General features: G+C 57.5%; 1 protein-coding gene across 1 annotated transcript in view; it reads right to left on the reverse strand.

Annotated features, from left to right (window-relative positions):
• The window catches only part of asap1a (ArfGAP with SH3 domain, ankyrin repeat and PH domain 1a), a 40,516-nt gene that overhangs the window by 2,109 nt on the left and 18,953 nt on the right, over positions 1-19,454 (reverse strand). The window contains exons 17-28 of the mRNA XM_038719144.1: positions 18,783-18,874; positions 18,493-18,679; positions 5,493-5,578; positions 4,289-4,404; positions 3,934-4,001; positions 3,489-3,596; positions 3,170-3,407; positions 1,493-1,666; positions 1,352-1,415; positions 1,188-1,252; positions 233-714; positions 30-152 (exon numbers count right to left, since the gene is read on the reverse strand). Coding sequence (XP_038575072.1) covers positions 30-152; positions 233-714; positions 1,188-1,252; positions 1,352-1,415; positions 1,493-1,666; positions 3,170-3,407; positions 3,489-3,596; positions 3,934-4,001; positions 4,289-4,404; positions 5,493-5,578; positions 18,493-18,679; positions 18,783-18,874 — 1,803 coding nt within the window. The remainder of the gene's footprint in view (positions 1-29; positions 153-232; positions 715-1,187; positions 1,253-1,351; positions 1,416-1,492; positions 1,667-3,169; positions 3,408-3,488; positions 3,597-3,933; positions 4,002-4,288; positions 4,405-5,492; positions 5,579-18,492; positions 18,680-18,782; positions 18,875-19,454) is intronic.

Here is a 19,454-nt window from a genome sequence, read left to right on the forward strand (position 1 = left end):
CCTGCTGCTGGTCTTTAGTCGATACCTACCCACCACTCCTGGTCCTCCTCTCCGGTGACGACGATGACTTCTCCCTCTGCGAAGGTCAGCTCGTCCTCGTTGTCGGCCTGACAGTCGTAGATGGTTTTCACCCGCCGGATCTTCCTCTTCACCTGCAGCACAGCGAGGAGACAGACAGGGTCAGAGCGTCCTCTGCGTCTTCACACTCTGATCCTGGATTATTTAAACTCACTGAGTTGATCTTGCGCGGCAGAGGGACTGGCGTCTCCACGGCGCCGGGCGGGGACTCGTCATCATCATCTTCCGCTGCCGGCCGAGGTGACAGCTCCCCCTGCTGGCTCTCTGCCTCCGGCGCCATCTTGGATCCCTGCGTCTCCGTAGCAGCAGAGGCGGGACCGGGCCTGTCGCTGAGCGGAGGTTTGGGGGGAAGGTCGGCGATCTGGGGTTTGGGGGGGAGGTCTCTGAGGAGGGGTTTTGGGGGGAGGTCGGACAGGTGAGGTTTGGGGGGCAGGTCGGACAGCTGGGGCTTCTCGGCCAACGGGGCTCTCTGGGCGGAGTCCACCGGGGTGAGGGGGGGTTTAGGGGAGGCGTCGATGAAGGGAGGAGACTTCTGGGGGTCAGACTGGGAAGAGGAGGCCGGTTTGTGGAGGTCTGGAGGCTGGCTGGGTTTGTCCACAGGGGGCAGGTGGATGGTGTCGATCTTCCTTAAAGCCACTGAGAGAACAAAGACAAAACCGGACTGAGAGAACTGACCAGGTCTAACACTCAGAGGGAGGACGGGGTCAGAGGGCGGGTCTTAGGTAATGTGAGCCATTCTGAGGCCAGACGGCGACCGTGGCGGCCGACTGATAACCATCCTCCTTAGGGCTTTGCTTTGGTTTCTATTTGTTCAACTAAATGACCTGAAACCGGCGCCGAGGCAGCCGACCCGGCAACGCGGTCCAGTGGGCCACACTGCAGGTGCGCCTAGCTCACCTGGAGGTGAAGCCTGCATCCCTGTAACCGATGCATTCAGTAAGTAGCTGCTACAGCCAGATGGCCCGGTCGAAAATTAGCACAGGTAACCTGGTAACCCGGTAAACGGCGCCTCTGATGGTTTAATTTATTATACTTTCTTATGACTTTGGCAGAGGGGGTCACCGGGGGAACAGGGGCCTCCATAGACAGCTGAAAGGTCGACGTCTCACCTTTCTGAGGTAGTTTGGGTAGAACTCTGGGTCCCAGTGTGGACTTGGTGTTACTGGAGGTCGAGCTGGAGACGGTCAGGAGAGGTCAAAGGTCATCTTAACACAGTTTGTACTCAGTGTGCTTTTAGCTCGCAGTATTTCTGAACAGAGTATTTGATGAGTACCTCTGCTGCTGCTGGATCCCCTCAAACTTGGTCCTGTTTCCAGATGGGGGGGTGAACTCACTTCCTGTGAACAACACTTAGATTTTCAGCAGGGTCAGATGTTTGTCGGGTCCTGGATTGTGCTCTCTTACAGAGTCTTACCTTTACCTGCGGGTCCCGGCTGGACTGGGCTGGGGGGGTCGGACTGGGTGCGCTTGTGTCCGGGTGGAGGGGGAGGGGGTCTTTTCTTCAGGGTGGAGCTTCCTCCTCCACTGGTCTGGGAGGTGAGGGGGAGGGAGGTGAGGGGGAGGGAGGTGGGCGGGCCGGAGGCGGGGCCTGAGAGAGGAACCAATCAGTGATTTGATGAAATGAACACAGTGCAGATTTAAATGTTCCTTCACTAACAGGAGAAGGAAGGACTCAGGAAAAGGTCACTGTGGAGTCTGCGTGCCCACATACCCAGGCTCTCAGGGAGCAGGTTCTTCCTCTAGGAAGTCCACCTAGAACCTCCTTAAACAGCCCAGGTGTCCCTGGGAAAAAAACTGCCACTACAGAGACCCCACAAATTTTGTATTTATGTTTCATTTTATCTAACCTTTATTTAACCAGGTAGGCCGACTGAGAACAGTTTCTCATTTGCAACGGCGACCTGGCCAAGAAAGTGTAGAACAACATATAGTTATACATAAATAGCATAAATTACGAAAATTCGTAAAACAGTAATGAGTCTGTAGGAGAATATTTGAAAGTGCAGCAGCGTCTATGTACATTTAGTGCAGGTGCTGACCATTCAAGGAGGCAGGTCAGACTGTATGCATAAATGGTATGGCAACAATAAAAATCACGATATACAAATAGATATATCTATATATAAATAAAAAGTACAGAGATCTATAAACATTTTGTGCAAGTTGAGTTCTAATTGCCGAGGTAGATCAGGTGGTGTGTAAAACAGTGTGACAGTAGCGGTGGGAAGAATGAAACTGTGCCACTAAGAAAGGGACATGACAGAGGACTTTTAGTAATGGTGTGCAAAGGTGAGTGGCGGAGGAGACCCAGCATGTACAGAGATCGGATAAGAGTTCAGACAGACGTGCTTTAAAGGCAGTGAGGGGGATGAGGGTCTTTTGATGCGTACAGGTCGCAGTGGTGGTTATTAAATCGGGCGCCGGTAACAAAACGGATGGCACTGTGGTAGAGCACAGAAACCGATTCTGGACTTAATTTTAGATTGAAGGTGGTTTATGTGGGGCTGGAAAGAGAGGGAACCGTCTATCCAAACACCTAAGTATCTCTAAGTGTCCACATATTCTAATACTGACCCATCTAGCATTGTGATGCTACTCAGACGAACCGGTGTGGGAAGCGATCGGTTGAAAAGCATGCACTTAGTTTTTACCAGAGTTTAGTAATAGATGGAGGTTTGGGAAGGAGTACTGAATGGAATTAAAGCTCTCCTGGAGGTTTGATAACACAGTGTCCGGGGTGAAGGGCCGGATGTATACAGGATGGTGTCGTCCGCATAGAGGTGAATCTGAGCGTCACCAACAGCAAGAGCAACATCATTGATATACAGAGAGAATAGAGTCGGTCTGAGAATCGAACCCTGCGGCACCCCCATAGAGACAGCTATAGGTCCAGACAGCAGCCCCTCTGATTTAACACACTGGACCCTATCGGAGAAGTAGTTAGTGAACCAGGCGAGGCAGTCAGTAAATCTCTTAATCCTCCTCCACAAGACCTCTTGGACCACTTTCAAAGATTTAGTCTCCTGAAACACCTTCAAACTCATCTGGAACCCCCACAGGGCCTCATGGACCACCTTCAGAAACGTCTTACCTTTGCCCTGGCTCCTGGCAGCCGGTGTGGGTCCTGAGGTGTCAGGCCCGGGGGATGGAGGATTGTCGGAGGAGGTGCTGTAGACCGGGTTGGCAAACGCCCCGTAGGAGAGACGCTGCTTGTCCCTGTGAGGAGGAATGAGGGACGCCGGCAGAGAGAGCTTCTCCTGAGAGGAGACGCCAGAGGACGGACAGAAGCTCTGAGGACGGAGCGAGCGCTCCTTCTTCACCGGACTGGACTGCAGGAGGAGGCAGGAGGTCATTAACACAGTCCCACAAGAACCAGCTGATCCGCTGCTCTGGGGTTTGCTCAGCGTTACCTTGTCGTCCAGTTCGTCATCGCTCTCGTCCAGTTCGTCCAGTCGTAGGTTCCAGTCGTATTCAACATGAACATGAGGGTTGAATCTGCCGGAGACCGCCTCCACTAGCTGGGAGACGGAGAGCTCAGTGTTAATGTTCTCAACTGAAAGAACACTGGGTCAGTGATCTTATCTTGTATTGTTTTTGTATTATTGTCTTTACACTTGTTAAAGCACTTTCTAACTTGTTTTTGAAAAGTACAAATAAAGATTTTTATTATTATTATTATCATCAAGAGACCGAGGTTCTTCCCTAAGTAAGGGATAAGACCCAACAAGCTGTACTGGATGGTCTGGAGGCAAAGAACCACCGCGTTACATCACTGCGTTCACCTGTGGCACATAATAACAACTGCCAATCAGAATCGAGAATGCTCTGTGGCCATAATGAAACCAGGTTCCCTACCGGTTCTTCACACTGGGGGTTCTTCTGTCTGCGGGCAATGTCCAACGCTGTCTCTCCGCTCTGATTGGCTGAGAAGACACAGGACACAGGCAGCTTGTGATAACACAATGATGGAGCTAGGCTAGCAGTTTCCCCCTGCGTCCAGTCTTTGTGCTAAGCTAGGCTAAACATGTGTTCCTGACACACAACAGATCCATCTGACTCTGGAGAGGGTTTACATGAACGTTAGGTGATGTTCTGTGTGTAGCTCAGCGTGTCTGAGGCTTCCTCCTCACTACAGCCTTTTACTTTCAATATACGGTTTTAACATGCAGCCGTCGGAGGTGGGTGGAGCCTGAACCTAGCGTGCTCTTACTGATGTGGATGTCGGGTTTTCCTCTCAGCAGCAGCTTCACACACTGCGGCTTGTTGTACAGACAGCAGTAATGCAGAGCTGTGTTTCCTCCGTCCGTCTGAGCGTCCAGGTTTCCGCTGCAGACACACACACACACACCATTAACAGGCGTCAACATGTACACACACACACACACACACACACACACACACACACCATTAACAGGCGTCAACATGTACACACACACACACACCATTAACAGGCGTCAACATGTACACACACACACACACACACACCATTAACAGGCGTCAACATGTACACACACACACACCAACATGTACACACACACACACACACCATTAACAGGCGTCAACATGTACACACACACACACACACACACCATAAACAGGCGTCAACATGTACACACACACACACACCAACATGTACACACACACACACACCATTAACAGGCGTCAACATGTACACACACACACACACACACACACACCAACATGTACACACACACACACCATTAACAGGCGTCAACATGTACACACACACACACACACACACACACACCACATGTACACACACACACACACCATTAACAGGCGTCAACATGTACACACACACACACACCAACATGTACACACACACACACCATTAACAGGCGTCAACATGTACACACACACACACACACACAAACACAGACCATTAACAGGCGTCAACATGTACACACACACACACACACACACACACCATTAACAGGCGTCAACATGTACACACACACACACACACACACAGACACACAGACACACACAGACACAGACACACACAGACACACACACACAGACACACACACACACACACACACACAGACACACACACACACACACACACAGACACACACACACACACACACACACACACACAGACACACACAGACACACACACACACACACACACACACAGACACACACACACACAGACACACAGACACACAGACACACACACACACACACACACACCACACACACAGACCACACACACACACACACACACACACACACACACACCACACACACACACACACACACACACACACACACACACACAGACACACACAGACACACACACACACACACACACACACAGACACACACACACACACAGACACACACACACACACACACACACACACACACACACACACGCAGGCTCGTACCTGTTCTGGACCAGGAAGTCGACCAGGTGGAGAGAAGAGTGATCAGATGTCCGGACACAGTAATGTAACGCCGTCTCTCCTGCTTCCTGCACAAAAAACACCAAACGTGTTAAAACTCCTAACTGAACAACAAATCCCTCAGAGCCCAGACCGTCTCCAAAGCTGCGTGGTCCGAAGGAACCCTGGTACCCACACTAAGACCCCCCCAATCCTTCAGGGACTTCCTCTAGGGCCACTAAAACCTCCTAAAGAACTTGTAGAACATCCCTCAACAGCAGCAGACCCCTAAAAACCCTGACATTCCCCAATGGACTAAAGTCTTCCATAAGGACTTTCCAACAATGGGGCCTCGTTCTAGTCTCAAATCCTACAAAACAAGTGTTGCTTGGAAAGCTTTAAATGTAAACATGGCCTCACGCAGCTCCGGTACATTTGCTAAGACACAGAACATCGAGAATCTCTGCAGTCTCCTCAACCCCAGAACCCAGACTGTGGGAACCATCTCCTTGAGAGCCAACAACACATCCTAACGAACATCTAGAACCTCCTCATATAGCCCTAGAATTTCCCCCTGGGGCCAACCATCCTAGAGACCTGCCTCAAAGACTCCTGGGACTACCTCAAGGCCTCCAGCAATGCATACAGAATTCACAACTTATAGATAAAGCTTATAGTCAGGGCTGGATCAGCTGAGTCCAGAACCATCCCTTAGTTGTGCTTTCTCCTCCCTTTTCTCTCTACTTCTGTCGCTTTCTGCAGGTGTTTCTGGATCTGTGTGGTCTGGAGCTGTGGGGTCTGGAGCTGTGGGGTCTGGATCTGTGGGGTCTGGATCTGTTGGGTCTGGATCTGTTGGGTCTGGAGCTGTGTGGTCTGGAGCTGTGGGGTCTGGATCTGTGGGGTCTGGATCTTTGGGGTCTGGAGCTGTGGGGTCTGGATCTGTGTGGTCTGGAGCTGTGTGGTCTGGAGCTGTTGGGTCTGGATCTGTGTGGTCTGGATCTGTGTGGTCTGTGGGGTCTGGAGCTGTGTGGTCTGGATCTGTGTGGTCTGGATTTGTGTGGTCTGGAGCTGTTGGGTCTGGATCTGTGTGGTCTGGATCTGTGGGGTCTGGAGCTGTGGGGTCTGGATCTGTGGGGTCTGGAGCTGTGGGGTCTGGATCTGTGTGGTCTGGAGCTGTGTGGTCTGGAGCTGTTGGGTCTGGATCTGTGTGGTCTGGATCTGTGTGGTCTGTGGGGTCTGGAGCTGTGTGGTCTGGATCTGTGTGGTCTGGATTTGTGTGGTCTGGATCTGTGTGGTCTGGATCTGTGGGGTCTGGAGCTGTGGGGTCTGGAGCTGTGGGGTCTGGAGCTGTGGGGTCTGGATCTGTGGGGTCTAGAGCTGTGGGGTCTGGAGCTGTGGGGTCTGGAGCTGTGGGGTCTGGATCTCTGGGGTCTGGAGCTGTGTGGTCTGGATCTGTGATGTCTGGAGCTGTGGGGTCTGGATCTGTGGGGTCTGGATCTGTGGGGTCTGGAGCTGTGGGGTCTGGAGCTGTGGGGTCTGGATCTCTGGGGTCTGGAGCTGTGTGGTCTGGATCTGTGATGTCTGGAGCTGTGTGGTCTGGAGCTGTGGGGTCTGGAGCTGTGTGGTCTGTGTCTGTGGGGTCTGGAGCTGTGATGTCTGGAGCTGTGTGGTCTGTGTCTGTGGGGTCTGTGTCTGTGGGGTCTGTGTCTGTGTGGTCTGGAGCTGTGGGGTCTGGAGCTGTGTGGTCTGGAGCTGTGTGGTCTGGATCTGTGGGGTCTGGAGCTGTGGGGTCTGGATCTGTGGGGTCTGTGTCTGTGGGGTCTGGAGCTGTGGGGTCTGGAGCTGTGGGGTCTGGAGCTGTGGGGTCTGTATCTGTGGGGTCTGTATCTGTGGGGTCTGTGTCTGTGGGGTCTGGAGCTGTGGGGTCTGGAGCTGTGGGGTCTGTGTCTGTGGGGTCTGGATCTGTGGGGTCTGGAGCTGTGGGGTCTGGAGCTGTGTGGTCTGGATCTGTTGGGTCTGGATCTGTGGGGTCTGGATCTGTGGGGTCTGGAGCTGTGGGGTCTGGAGCTGTTGGGTCTGGAGCTGTTGGGTCTGTGTCTGTGTGGTCTGTGTCTGTGGGGTCTGTGTCTGTGGGGTCTGGAGCTGTGTGGTCTGTGTCTGTGTGGTCTGGAGCTGTTGGGTCTGGATCTGTGTGGTCTGGATCTGTGTGGTCTGTGGGGTCTGGAGCTGTGTGGTCTGGATGTGTGTGGTCTGGATTTGTGTGGTCTGGAGCTGTGGGGTCTGTGTCTGTGGGGTCTGGAGCTGTGGGGTCTGAAGCTGTGTGGTCTGTGTCTGTGTGGTCTGGAGCTGTTGGGTCTGGATCTGTGTGGTCTGGATCTGTGTGGTCTGTGGGGTCTGGAGCTGTGTGGTCTGGATGTGTGTGGTCTGGATTTGTGTGGTCTGGAGCTGTGGGGTCTGTGTCTGTGGGGTCTGGAGCTGTGGGGTCTGGAGCTGTGGGGTCTGTATCTGTGGGGTCTGTGTCTGTGGGGTCTGGAGCTGTGGGGTCTGGAGCTGTGGGGTCTGTATCTGTGGGGTCTGTGTCTGTGGGGTCTGGAGCTGTGGGGTCTGGAGCTGTGGGGTCTGTATCTGTGGGGTCTGTGTCTGTGGGGTCTGGAGCTGTGGGGTCTGTATCTGTGGGGTCTGTGTCTGTGGGGTCTGGAGCTGTGGGGTCTGGAGCTGTGGGGTCTGTATCTGTGGGGTCTGTATCTGTGGGGTCTGTATCTGTGGGGTCTGTGTCTGTGGGGTCTGGAGCTGTGGGGTCTGGAGCTGTGTGGTCTGGATCTGTGGGGTCTGTGTCTGTGGGTCTGGATCTGTGGGGTCTGGAGCTGTGGGGTCTGGAGCTGTGTGGTCTGGATCTGTTGGGTCTGGATCTGTGGGGTCTGGATCTGTGGGGTCTGGAGCTGTGGGGTCTGGAGCTGTTGGGTCTCGAGCTGTTGGGTCTGTGTCTGTGTGGTCTGTGTCTGTGGGGTCTGTGTCTGTGGGGTCTGGAGCTGTTGGGTCTGGAGCTGTGGGGTCTGGAGCTGTTGGGTCTGGAGCTGTGGGGTCTGTGTCTGTGGGGTCTGGAGCTGTGGGGTCTGTGTCTGTGGGGTCTGGAGCTGTGGGGTCTGGAGCTGTGGGGTCTGGATCTGTGGGGTCTGTGTCTGTGGGGTCTGTGTCTGTGGGGTCTGGAGCTGTGTGGTCTGGATCTGTGGGGTCTGAAGCTGTGTGGTCTGTGTCTGTGTGGTCTGGAGCTGTGTGGTCTGGAGCTGTTGGGTCTGGATCTGTGTGGTCTGGATCTGTGTGGTCTGTGGGGTCTGGAGCTGTGTGGTCTGGATGTGTGTGGTCTGGATTTGTGTGGACTGGAGCTGTTGGGTCTGGATCTGTGGGGTCTGGATCTGTGGGGTCTGGAGCTGTGGGGTCTGGATCTGTGGGGTCTGGATCTGTGGGGTCTGGAGCTGTGGGGTCTGGAGCTGTGGGGTCTGGATCTGTGGGGTCTGGATCTGTGGGGTCTGGAGCTGTGGGGTCTGGATCTGTGGGGTCTGGAGCTGTGGGGTCTGGAGCTGTGGGGTCTGGAGCTGTGGGGTCTGGATCTGTGGGGTCTGGAGCTGTGGGGTCTGGAGCTGTGGGGTCTGGATCTGTGTGGTCTGGAGCTGTGTGGTCTGGATCTGTGTGGTCTGGAGCTGTGGGGTCTGGAGCTGTGTGGTCTGGAGCTGTGGGGTCTGGAGCTGTGGGGTCTGGAGCTGTGGGGTCTGGAGCTGTGTGGTCTGGAGCTGTGGGGTCTGGAGCTGTGGGGTCTGGAGCTGTGGGGTCTGGATCTGTGTGGTCTGGAGCTGTGGGGTCTGGATCTGTGTGGTCTGGAGCTGTGGGGTCTGGATCTGTGGGGTCTGGAGCTGTGTGGTCTGGATCTGTGGGGTCTGTGTCTGTGGGGTCTGGAGCTGTGGGGTCTGGAGCTGTGTGGTCTGGATCTGTGGGGTCTGTGTCTGTGGGGTCTGGAGCTGTGGGGTCTGGAGCTGTGTGGTCTGGATCTGTTGGGTCTGGATCTGTGGGGTCTGGAGCTGTGGGGTCTGGAGCTGTTGGGTCTGGAGCTGTGGGGTCTGTGTCTGTGGGGTCTGGATCTGTGGGGTCTGGAGCTGTGGGGTCTGTGTCTGTGGAGTCTGGAGCTGTTGGGTCTGGAGCTGTGGGGTCTGGAGCTGTTGGGTCTGGATCTGTGGAGTCTGGAGCTGTTGGGTCTGGAGCTGTGGGGTCTGGAGCTGTTGGGTCTGGATCTGTGTGGTCTGGAGCTGTGTGGTCTGGATCTGTGTGGTCTGGAGCTGTGGGGTCTGGAGCTGTGGGGTCTGGAGCTGTGGGGACTGGAGCTGTGGGGTCTGGAGCTGTGGGGTCTGGATCTGTGGGGTCTGGAGCTGTGGGGTCTGGAGCTGTGGGGTCTGGAGCTGTGGGGTCTGGATCTGTGGGGTCTGGAGCTGTGGGGTCTGGAGCTGTGTGGTCTGGAGCTGTGGGGACTGGAGCTGTGGGGTCTGGAGCTGTGTGGTCTGGAGCTGTGGGGTCTGGAGCTGTGGGGTCTGGATCTGTGGGGTCTGGAGCTGTGGGGTCTGGAGCTGTGTGGTCTGGAGCTGTGTGGTCTGGAGCTGTGTGGTCTGGAGCTGTGGGGTCTGGATCTGTGTGGTCTGGAGCTGTGGGGTCTGGATCTGTGGGGTCTGTGTCTGTGGGGTCTGGAGCTGTGGGGTCTGGATCTGTGGGGTCTGTGTCTGTGGGGTCTGGAGCTGTGGGGTCTGGATCTGTGGGGTCTGTGTCTGTGGGGTCTGGATCTGTGGGGTCTGTGTCTGTGGGGTCTGTGTCTGTGGGGTCTGGAGCTGTGGGGACTGGATCTGTGGGGTCTGGAGCTGTGGGGTCTGTGTCTGTGGGGTCTGGATCTGTGGGGTCTGTGTCTGTGGGGTCTGTGTCTGTGGGGTCTGGAGCTGTGGGGTCTGTGTCTGTGGGGTCTGGATCTGTGGGGTCTGGATCTGTGGGGTCTGTGTCTGTGGGGTCTGGAGCTGTGGGGTCTGGAGCTGTGTGGTCTGGATCTGTGGGGTCTGTGTCTGTGGGGTCTGGATCTGTGGGGTCTGGATCTGTGGGGTCTGGAGCTGTGGGGTCTGGAGCTGTGGGGTCTGGAGCTGTGGGGACTGGAGCTGTGGGGTCTGGAGCTGTGTGGTCTGGAGCTGTGGGGTCTGGAGCTGTGGGGTCTGGATCTGTGGGGTCTGGAGCTGTGGGGTCTGGAGCTGTTGGGTCTGGATCTGTGTGGTCTGGAGCTGTGTGGTCTGGAGCTGTGGGGTCTGGAGCTGTGGGGTCTGGAGCTGTGTGGTCTGGAGCTGTGGGGTCTGGAGCTGTGGGGTCTGGAGCTGTGGGGTCTGGAGCTGTGGGGTCTGGAGCTGTGGGGTCTGGAGCTGTGTGGTCTGGAGCTGTGGGGTCTGGATCTGTGTGGTCTGGAGCTGTGGGGTCTGGATCTGTGGGGTCTGGAGCTGTGTGGTCTGGATCTGTGGGGTCTGTGTCTGTGGGGTCTGGAGCTGTGGGGTCTGGAGCTGTGTGGTCTGGATCTGTGGGGTCTGTGTCTGTGGGGTCTGGAGCTGTGGGGTCTGGAGCTGTGGGGTCTGGATCTGTTGGGTCTGGATCTGTTGGGTCTGGATCTGTGGGGTCTGGAGCTGTGGGGTCTGGAGCTGTTGGGTCTGGAGCTGTGGGGTCTGTGTCTGTGGGGTCTGGATCTGTGGGGTCTGGAGCTGTGGGGTCTGTGTCTGTGGAGTCTGGAGCTGTTGGGTCTGGAGCTGTGGGGTCTGGAGCTGTTGGGTCTGGATCTGTGTGGTCTGGAGCTGTGTGGTCTGGATCTGTGTGGTCTGGAGCTGTGGGGTCTGGAGCTGTGGGGTCTGGAGCTGTGGGGACTGGAGCTGTGGGGTCTGGAGCTGTGGGGTCTGGAGCTGTGGGGTCTGGAGCTGTGGGGTCTGGAGCTGTGGGGTCTGGAGCTGTGTGGTCTGGAGCTGTGGGGACTGGAGCTGTGGGGTCTGGAGCTGTGTGGTCTGGAGCTGTGGGGTCTGGAGCTGTGGGGTCTGGATCTGTGGGGTCTGGAGCTGTGGGGTCTGGAGCTGTGTGGTCTGGAGCTGTGTGGTCTGGAGCTGTGTGGTCTGGAGCTGTGGGGTCTGGATCTGTGTGGTCTGGAGCTGTGGGGTCTGGATCTGTGGGGTCTGTGTCTGTGGGTCTGGAGCTGTGGGGTCTGGATCTGTGGGGTCTGTGTCTGTGGGGTCTGGATCTGTGGGGTCTGTGTCTGTGGGGTCTGGATCTGTGGGTCTGTGTCTGTGGGGTCTGTGTCTGTGGGGTCTGGAGCTGTGGGGACTGGATCTGTGGGGTCTGTGTCTGTGGGGTCTGTGTCTGTGGGGTCTGGATCTGTGGGGTCTGTGTCTGTGGGGTCTGTGTCTGTGGGGTCTGGAGCTGTGGGGTCTGTGTCTGTGGGGTCTGTGTCTGTGGGTCTGTGTCTGTGGGGTCTGGAGCTGTGGGGTCTGGAGCTGTGTGGTCTGGATCTGTGGGGTCTGTGTCTGTGGAGTCTGGGTCTGTGGGTCTGGATCTGTGGGGTCTGGAGCTGTGTGGTCTGGAGCTGTTGGGTCTGGATCTGTGGGGTCTGGATCTGTGGGGTCTGGAGCTGTGGGGTCTGGAGCTGTTGGGTCTGGAGCTGTGGGGTCTGTGTCTGTGGGGTCTGGAGCTGTGGGGTCTGGAGCTGTGGGGTCTGGAGCTGTTGGGTCTGGAGCTGTGTGGTCTGGAGCTGTGTGGTCTGGATCTGTGGGGTCTGTGTCTGTGGGGTCTGGAGCTGTGGGTCTGGATCTGTGGGGTCTGTGTCTGTGGGGTCTGGATCTGTGGGGTCTGTGTCTGTGGGGTCTGTGTCTGTGGGGTCTGGAGCTGTGGGGTCTGTGTCTGTGGGGTCTTGAGCTGTGGGGTCTGTGTCTGTGGGGTCTGTGTCTGTGGGGTCTGGAGCTGTGTGGTCTGGAGCTGTGTGGTCTGTGTCTGTGGGGTCTGGATCTGTGGGGTCTGGAGCTGTGTGGTCTGGATCTGTGGGGTCTGTGTCTGTGGGGTCTGTGTCTGTGGGGTCTGTGTCTGTGGGGTCTGGAGCTGTGGGGTCTGGATCTGTGGGGTCTGTGTCTGTGGGGTCTGTGTCTGTGGGGTCTGGAGCTGTGGGGTCTGTGTCTGTGGGGTCTGTGTCTGTGGGGTCTGGAGCTGTGGGGTCTTTGTCTGTGGGGTCTGGAGCTGTGGGGTCTGTGTCTGTGGGGTCTGTGTCTGTGGGGTCTGGAGCTGTGGGGTCTGTGTCTGTGGGGTCTGTGTCTGTGGGGTCTGTGTCTGTGGGGTCTGGAGCTGTGGGGTCTGTGTCTGTGGGGTCTGTGTCTGTGGGGTCTGTGTCTGTGGGGTCTGGATCTGTGGGGTCTGTGGGGTCTGTGTCTGTGGGGTCTGGATCTGTGTGGTCTGTGTCTGTGGGGTCTGTGTCTGTGGGGTCTGGAGCTGTGGGGTCTGGAGCTGTGGGGTCTGTGTCTGTGGGGTCTGTGTCTGTGGGGTCTGTGTCTGTGGGGTCTGGAGCTGTGGGGTCTGGAGCTGTGGGGTCTGTGTCTGTGGGGTCTGTGGGGTCTGGATCTGTGTGGTCTGTGTCTGTGGGGTCTGTGTCTGTGGGGTCTGGAGCTGTGGGGTCTGGAGCTGTGGGGTCTGTGTCTGTGGGGTCTGTGTCTGTGGGGTCTGTGTCTGTGGGGTCTGGAGCTGTGGGGTCTGTGTCTGTGGGGTCTGTGTCTGTGGGGTCTGGAGCTGTGGGGTCTGTGTCTGTGGGGTCTGTGTCTGTGGGGTCTGTGTCTGTGGGGTCTGGAGCTGTGGGGTCTGTGTCTGTGGGGTCTGTGTCTGTGGGGTCTGTGTCTGTGGGGTCTGGAGCTGTGGGGTCTGTGTCTGTGGGGTCTGGAGCTGTGTGGTCTGGAGCTGTGGGGTCTGGAGCTGTGGGGTCTGGAGCTGTGGGGTCTGGATCTGTGTGGTCTGGAGCTGTGGGGTCTGGAGCTGTGTGGTCTGGAGCTGTGGGGTCTGGATCTGTGGGGTCTGGAGCTGTGTGGTCTGGATCTGTGGGGTCTGTGTCTGTGGGGTCTGGAGCTGTGGGGTCTGGAGCTGTGTGGTCTGGATCTGTGGGGTCTGTGTCTGTGGGGTCTGGAGCTGTGGGGTCTGGAGCTGTGGGGTCTGGATCTGTTGGGTCTGGATCTGTGGGGTCTGGATCTGTGGGGTCTGGAGCTGTGGGGTCTGGAGCTGTTGGGTCTGGAGCTGTGGGTCTGTGTCTGTGGGGTCTGGATCTGTGGGGTCTGGAGCTGTGGGGTCTGTGTCTGTGGAGTCTGGAGCTGTTGGGTCTGGAGCTGTGGGGTCTGGAGCTGTTGGGTCTGGATCTGTGTGGTCTGGAGCTGTGTGGTCTGGATCTGTGTGGTCTGGAGCTGTGGGGTCTGGAGCTGTGGGGTCTGGAGCTGTGGGGACTGGAGCTGTGGGGTCTGGAGCTGTGGGGTCTGGAGCTGTGGGGTCTGGATCTGTGGGGTCTGGAGCTGTGGGGTCTGGAGCTGTGTGGTCTGGAGCTGTGGGGACTGGAGCTGTGGGGTCTGGAGCTGTGTGGTCTGGAGCTGTGGGGTCTGGAGCTGTGGGGTCTGGATCTGTGGGGTCTGGAGCTGTGGGGTCTGGAGCTGTGTGGTCTGGAGCTGTGTGGTCTGGAGCTGTGTGGTCTGGAGCTGTGGGGTCTGGATCTGTGTGGTCTGGAGCTGTGGGGTCTGGATCTGTGGGGTCTGTGTCTGTGGGGTCTGGAGCTGTGGGGTCTGGATCTGTGGGGTCTGTGTCTGTGGGGTCTGGATCTGTGGGGTCTGTGTCTGTGGGGTCTGGATCTGTGGGGTCTGTGTCTGTGGGGTCTGTGTCTGTGGGGTCTGGAGCTGTGGGGACTGGATCTGTGGGGTCTGTGTCTGTGGGGTCTGTGTCTGTGGGGTCTGGATCTGTGGGGTCTGTGTCTGTGGGGTCTGTGTCTGTGGGGTCTGGAGCTGTGGGGTCTGGAGCTGTGTGGTCTGGAGCTGTGGGGACTGGAGCTGTGGGGTCTGGAGCTGTGTGGTCTGGAGCTGTGGGGTCTGGAGCTGTGGGGTCTGGAGCTGTGGGGTCTGGAGCTGTGTGGTCTGGAGCTGTGTGGTCTGGAGCTGTGTGGTCTGGAGCTGTGGGGTCTGGATCTGTGTGGTCTGGAGCTGTGGGGTCTGGATCTGTGGGGTCTGTGTCTGTGGGGTCTGGAGCTGTGGGGTCTGGATCTGTGGGGTCTGTGTCTGTGGGGTCTGGAGCTGTGGGGTCTGGATCTGTGGGGTCTGTGTCTGTGGGGTCTGGATCTGTGGGGTCTGTGTCTGTGGGGTCTGTGTCTGTGGGTCTGGAGCTGTGGGGACTGGATCTGTGGGGTCTGTGTCTGTGGGGTCTGTGTCTGTGGGGTCTGGATCTGTGGGGTCTGTGTCTGTGGGGTCTGTGTCTGTGGGGTCTGGAGCTGTGGGGTCTGTGTCTGTGGGGTCTGGATCTGTGGGGTCTGGATCTGTGGGGTCTGTGTCTGTGGGGTCTGGAGCTGTGGGGTCTGGAGCTGTGTGGTCTGGATCTGTGGGGTCTGTGTCTGTGGGGTCTGGATCTGTGGGGTCTGGATCTGTGGGGTCTGGAGCTGTGGGGTCTGGAGCTGTGGGGTCTGGAGCTGTGGGGTCTGGAGCTGTGGGGTCTGGAGCTGTGGGGTCTGGAGCTGTGGGGTCTGGAGCTGTGGGTCTGGATCTGTGGGGTCTGGAGCTGTGGGGTCTGGAGCTGTTGGGTCTGGATCTGTGTGGTCTGGAGCTGTGTGGTCTGGATCTGTGTGGTCTGGAGCTGTGGGGTCTGGAGCTGTGTGGTCTGGAGCTGTGGGGTCTGGAGCTGTGGGGTCTGGAGCTGTGGGGTCTGGAGCTGTGGGGTCTGGAGCTGTGGGGTCTGGAGCTGTGGGGTCTGGAGCTGTGGGGTCTGGATCTGTGTGGTCTGGAGCTGTGGGGTCTGGATCTGTGTGGTCTGGAGCTGTGGGGTCTGGATCTGTGGGGTCTGGAGCTGTGTGGTCTGGATCTGTGGGGTCTGGATCTGTGGGGTCTGTGTCTGTGGGGTCTGGATCTGTGGGGTCTGGATCTGTGGGGTCTGTGTCTGTGGGGTCTGGAGCTGTGGGGTCTGGATCTGTGGGGTCTGTGTCTGTGGGGTCTGGATCTGTGGGGTCTGTGTCTGTGGGGTCTGTGTCTGTGGGGTCTGGAGCTGTGGGGACTGGATCTGTGGGGTCTGTGTCTGTGGGGTCTGTGTCTGTGGGGTCTGGATCTGTGGGGTCTGTGTCTGTGGGGTCTGTGTCTGTGGGGTCTGGAGCTGTGGGGTCTGTGTCTGTGGGGTCTGGATCTGTGGGGTCTGGATCTGTGGGGTCTGTGTCTGTGGGGTCTGGAGCTGTGGGGTCTGGAGCTGTGTGGTCTGGATCTGTGGGGTCTGTGTCTGTGGGGTCTGGATCTGTGGGGTCTGGATCTGTGGGGTCTGGAGCTGTGGGGTCTGGAGCTGTGGGGTCTGGAGCTGTGGGGACTGGAGCTGTGGGGTCTGGAGCTGTGTGGTCTGGAGCTGTGGGGTCTGGAGCTGTGGGGTCTGGATCTGTGGGGTCTGGAGCTGTGGGGTCTGGAGCTGTTGGGTCTGGATCTGTGTGTCTGGAGCTGTGTGGTCTGGATCTGTGTGGTCTGGAGCTGTGGGGTCTGGAGCTGTGTGGTCTGGAGCTGTGGGGTCTGGAGCTGTGGGGTCTGGAGCTGTGGGGTCTGGAGCTGTGTGGTCTGGAGCTGTGGGGTCTGGAGCTGTGGGGTCTGGAGCTGTGGGGTCTGGATCTGTGTGGTCTGGAGCTGTGGGGTCTGGATCTGTGTGGTCTGGAGCTGTGGGGTCTGGATCTGTGGGGTCTGGAGCTGTGTGGTCTGGATCTGTGGGGTCTGGATCTGTGGGGTCTGGATCTGTGGGGTCTGGAGCTGTGGGGTCTGGAGCTGTTGGGTCTGGAGCTGTGGGGTCTGTGTCTGTGGGGTCTGGATCTGTGGGGTCTGGAGCTGTGGGGTCTGTGTCTGTGGAGTCTGGAGCTGTTGGGTCTGGAGCTGTGGGGTCTGGAGCTGTTGGGTCTGGATCTGTGTGGTCTGGAGCTGTGTGGTCTGGATCTGTGTGGTCTGGAGCTGTGGGGTCTGGAGCTGTGGGGACTGGAGCTGTGGGGTCTGGAGCTGTGGGGTCTGGAGCTGTGGGGTCTGGAGCTGTGGGGTCTGGAGCTGTGGGGTCTGGAGCTGTGTGGTCTGGAGCTGTGGGGACTGGAGCTGTGGGGTCTGGAGCTGTGTGGTCTGGAGCTGTGGGGTCTGGAGCTGTGGGGTCTGGATCTGTGGGGTCTGGAGCTGTGGGGTCTGGAGCTGTGTGGTCTGGAGCTGTGTGGTCTGGAGCTGTGTGGTCTGGAGCTGTGGGTCTGGATCTGTGTGGTCTGGAGCTGTGGGGTCTGGATCTGTGGGGTCTGTGTCTGTGGGGTCTGGAGCTGTGGGGTCTGGATCTGTGGGGTCTGTGTCTGTGGGGTCTGGATCTGTGGGGTCTGTGTCTGTGGGGTCTGGATCTGTGGGGTCTGTGTCTGTGGGGTCTGTGTCTGTGGGGTCTGGAGCTGTGGGGACTGGATCTGTGGGGTCTGTGTCTGTGGGGTCTGTGTCTGTGGGGTCTGGATCTGTGGGGTCTGTGTCTGTGGGGTCTGTGTCTGTGGGGTCTGGAGCTGTGGGGTCTGTGTCTGTGGGGTCTGTGTCTGTGGGGTCTGTGTCTGTGGGGTCTGGAGCTGTGGGGTCTGGAGCTGTGTGGTCTGGATCTGTGGGGTCTGTGTCTGTGGAGTCTGGGTCTGTGGGGTCTGGATCTGTGGGGTCTGGAGCTGTGTGGTCTGGAGCTGTTGGGTCTGGATCTGTGGGGTCTGGATCTGTGGGGTCTGGAGCTGTGGGGTCTGGAGCTGTTGGGTCTGGAGCTGTGGGGTCTGTGTCTGTGGGGTCTGGAGCTGTGGGGTCTGGAGCTGTGGGGTCTGGAGCTGTTGGGTCTGGAGCTGTGTGGTCTGGAGCTGTGTGGTCTGGATCTGTGGGGTCTGTGTCTGTGGGGTCTGGAGCTGTGGGTCTGGATCTGTGGGGTCTGTGTCTGTGGGGTCTGGATCTGTGGGGTCTGTGTCTGTGGGGTCTGTGTCTGTGGGGTCTGGAGCTGTGGGGTCTGTGTCTGTGGGGTCTTGAGCTGTGGGGTCTGTGTCTGTGGGGTCTGTGTCTGTGGGGTCTGGAGCTGTGTGGTCTGGAGCTGTGTGGTCTGTGTCTGTGGGGTCTGGATCTGTGGGTCTGGAGCTGTGTGGTCTGGATCTGTGGGGTCTGTGTCTGTGGGGTCTGTGTCTGTGGGGTCTGTGTCTGTGGGGTCTGGAGCTGTGGGGTCTGGATCTGTGGGGTCTGTGTCTGTGGGGTCTGTGTCTGTGGGGTCTGGAGCTGTGGGGTCTGTGTCTGTGGGGTCTGTGTCTGTGGGGTCTGGAGCTGTGGGGTCTGTGTCTGTGGGGTCTGGAGCTGTGGGGTCTGTGTCTGTGGGGTCTGTGTCTGTGGGGTCTGGAGCTGTGGGGTCTGTGTCTGTGGGGTCTGTGTCTGTGGGGTCTGTGTCTGTGGGGTCTGGAGCTGTGGGGTCTGTGTCTGTGGGGTCTGTGTCTGTGGGGTCTGTGTCTGTGGGGTCTGGAGCTGTGGGGTCTGTGTCTGTGGGGTCTGTGTCTGTGGGGTCTGTGTCTGTGGGGTCTGGAGCTGTGGGTCTGTGTCTGTGGGGTCTGTGTCTGTGGGGTCTGTGTCTGTGGGGTCTGGAGCTGTGGGGTCTGTGTCTGTGGGGTCTGGAGCTGTGTGGTCTGGAGCTGTGGGGTCTGGAGCTGTGTGGTCTGGATCTGTGTGGTCTGGATCTGTGGGGAACTAACCTTGCCTGGTTCAGAGAGGGGCTGCAGTAGCTCCACCCCCTCAGCGTACAGCTGAATGAGTGACAGCACGTCTCTGGACCGCACCGCCTCGTAGACTTCGTCCAGCCTGCCGCCCTCGTACCTGCTGGTGCGCCTCACAAACTTGCGGTCGATGTACTTTGCGTTGATGAACTCCTTCCTCGCCGTCCTGGAGACAGCAGCGGGCGTACAGGTAAACCTCAGCCGGCGTACGGCTCAGTGCTGCACATTACCTACTGCAGCTTGTACAGGTAGAAACAGGAGACACTCACATGTCGCTGGAGGCTGTCGGCTTCAGGGACGGAGACGCCAGGCTCGCCTCCATGATCTCATTAAAACTACAGTTCCCAACATTCCTTGCAAGCTGAAAGTAAGACAGTAGAGAGTATGTAAACAAAGACAGACAGGAAACAGAGAGACAGGAAACAGACAGACAGGAAGCAGAGAGACAGGAAACAGACAGACAGGAAACAGAGAGACAGGAAACAGACAGACAGGAAGCAGAGAGACAGGAAACAGACAGACAGGAAACAGAGAGACAGGAAACAGAAAGACAGGAAGCAGACAGACAGGAAACAGACAGACAGGAAGCAGAGAGACAGGAAACAGAAAGACAGGAAGCAGACAGACAGGAAACAGAGAGACAGGAAACAGAAAGACAGGAAGCAGAGAGACAGGAAACTGACAGACAGGAAACAGAAAGACAGGAAACAGAAAGACAGGAAAGAGACAGACAGGAAAGAGACAGACAGGAAACAGACAGACAGGAAACAGACAGACAGGAAAGAGACAGACAGGAAACAGACAGACAGGAAACAGAAAGACAGGAAGCAGAGAGACAGGAAGCAGAGAGACAGGAAACAGAGAGACAGGAAACAGACAGACAGGAAACAGAGAGACAGGAAGCAGAGAGACAGGAAGCAGAGAGACAGGAAACTGACAGA

Source organism: Micropterus salmoides, unplaced genomic scaffold, assembly GCF_014851395.1.
Source record: "Micropterus salmoides isolate LMB-PRFRI ecotype aquatic unplaced genomic scaffold, ASM1485139v1 Ms_hic_scaffold_14, whole genome shotgun sequence".
Taxonomy (NCBI): Eukaryota; Metazoa; Chordata; class Actinopteri; order Centrarchiformes; family Centrarchidae; genus Micropterus; species Micropterus salmoides.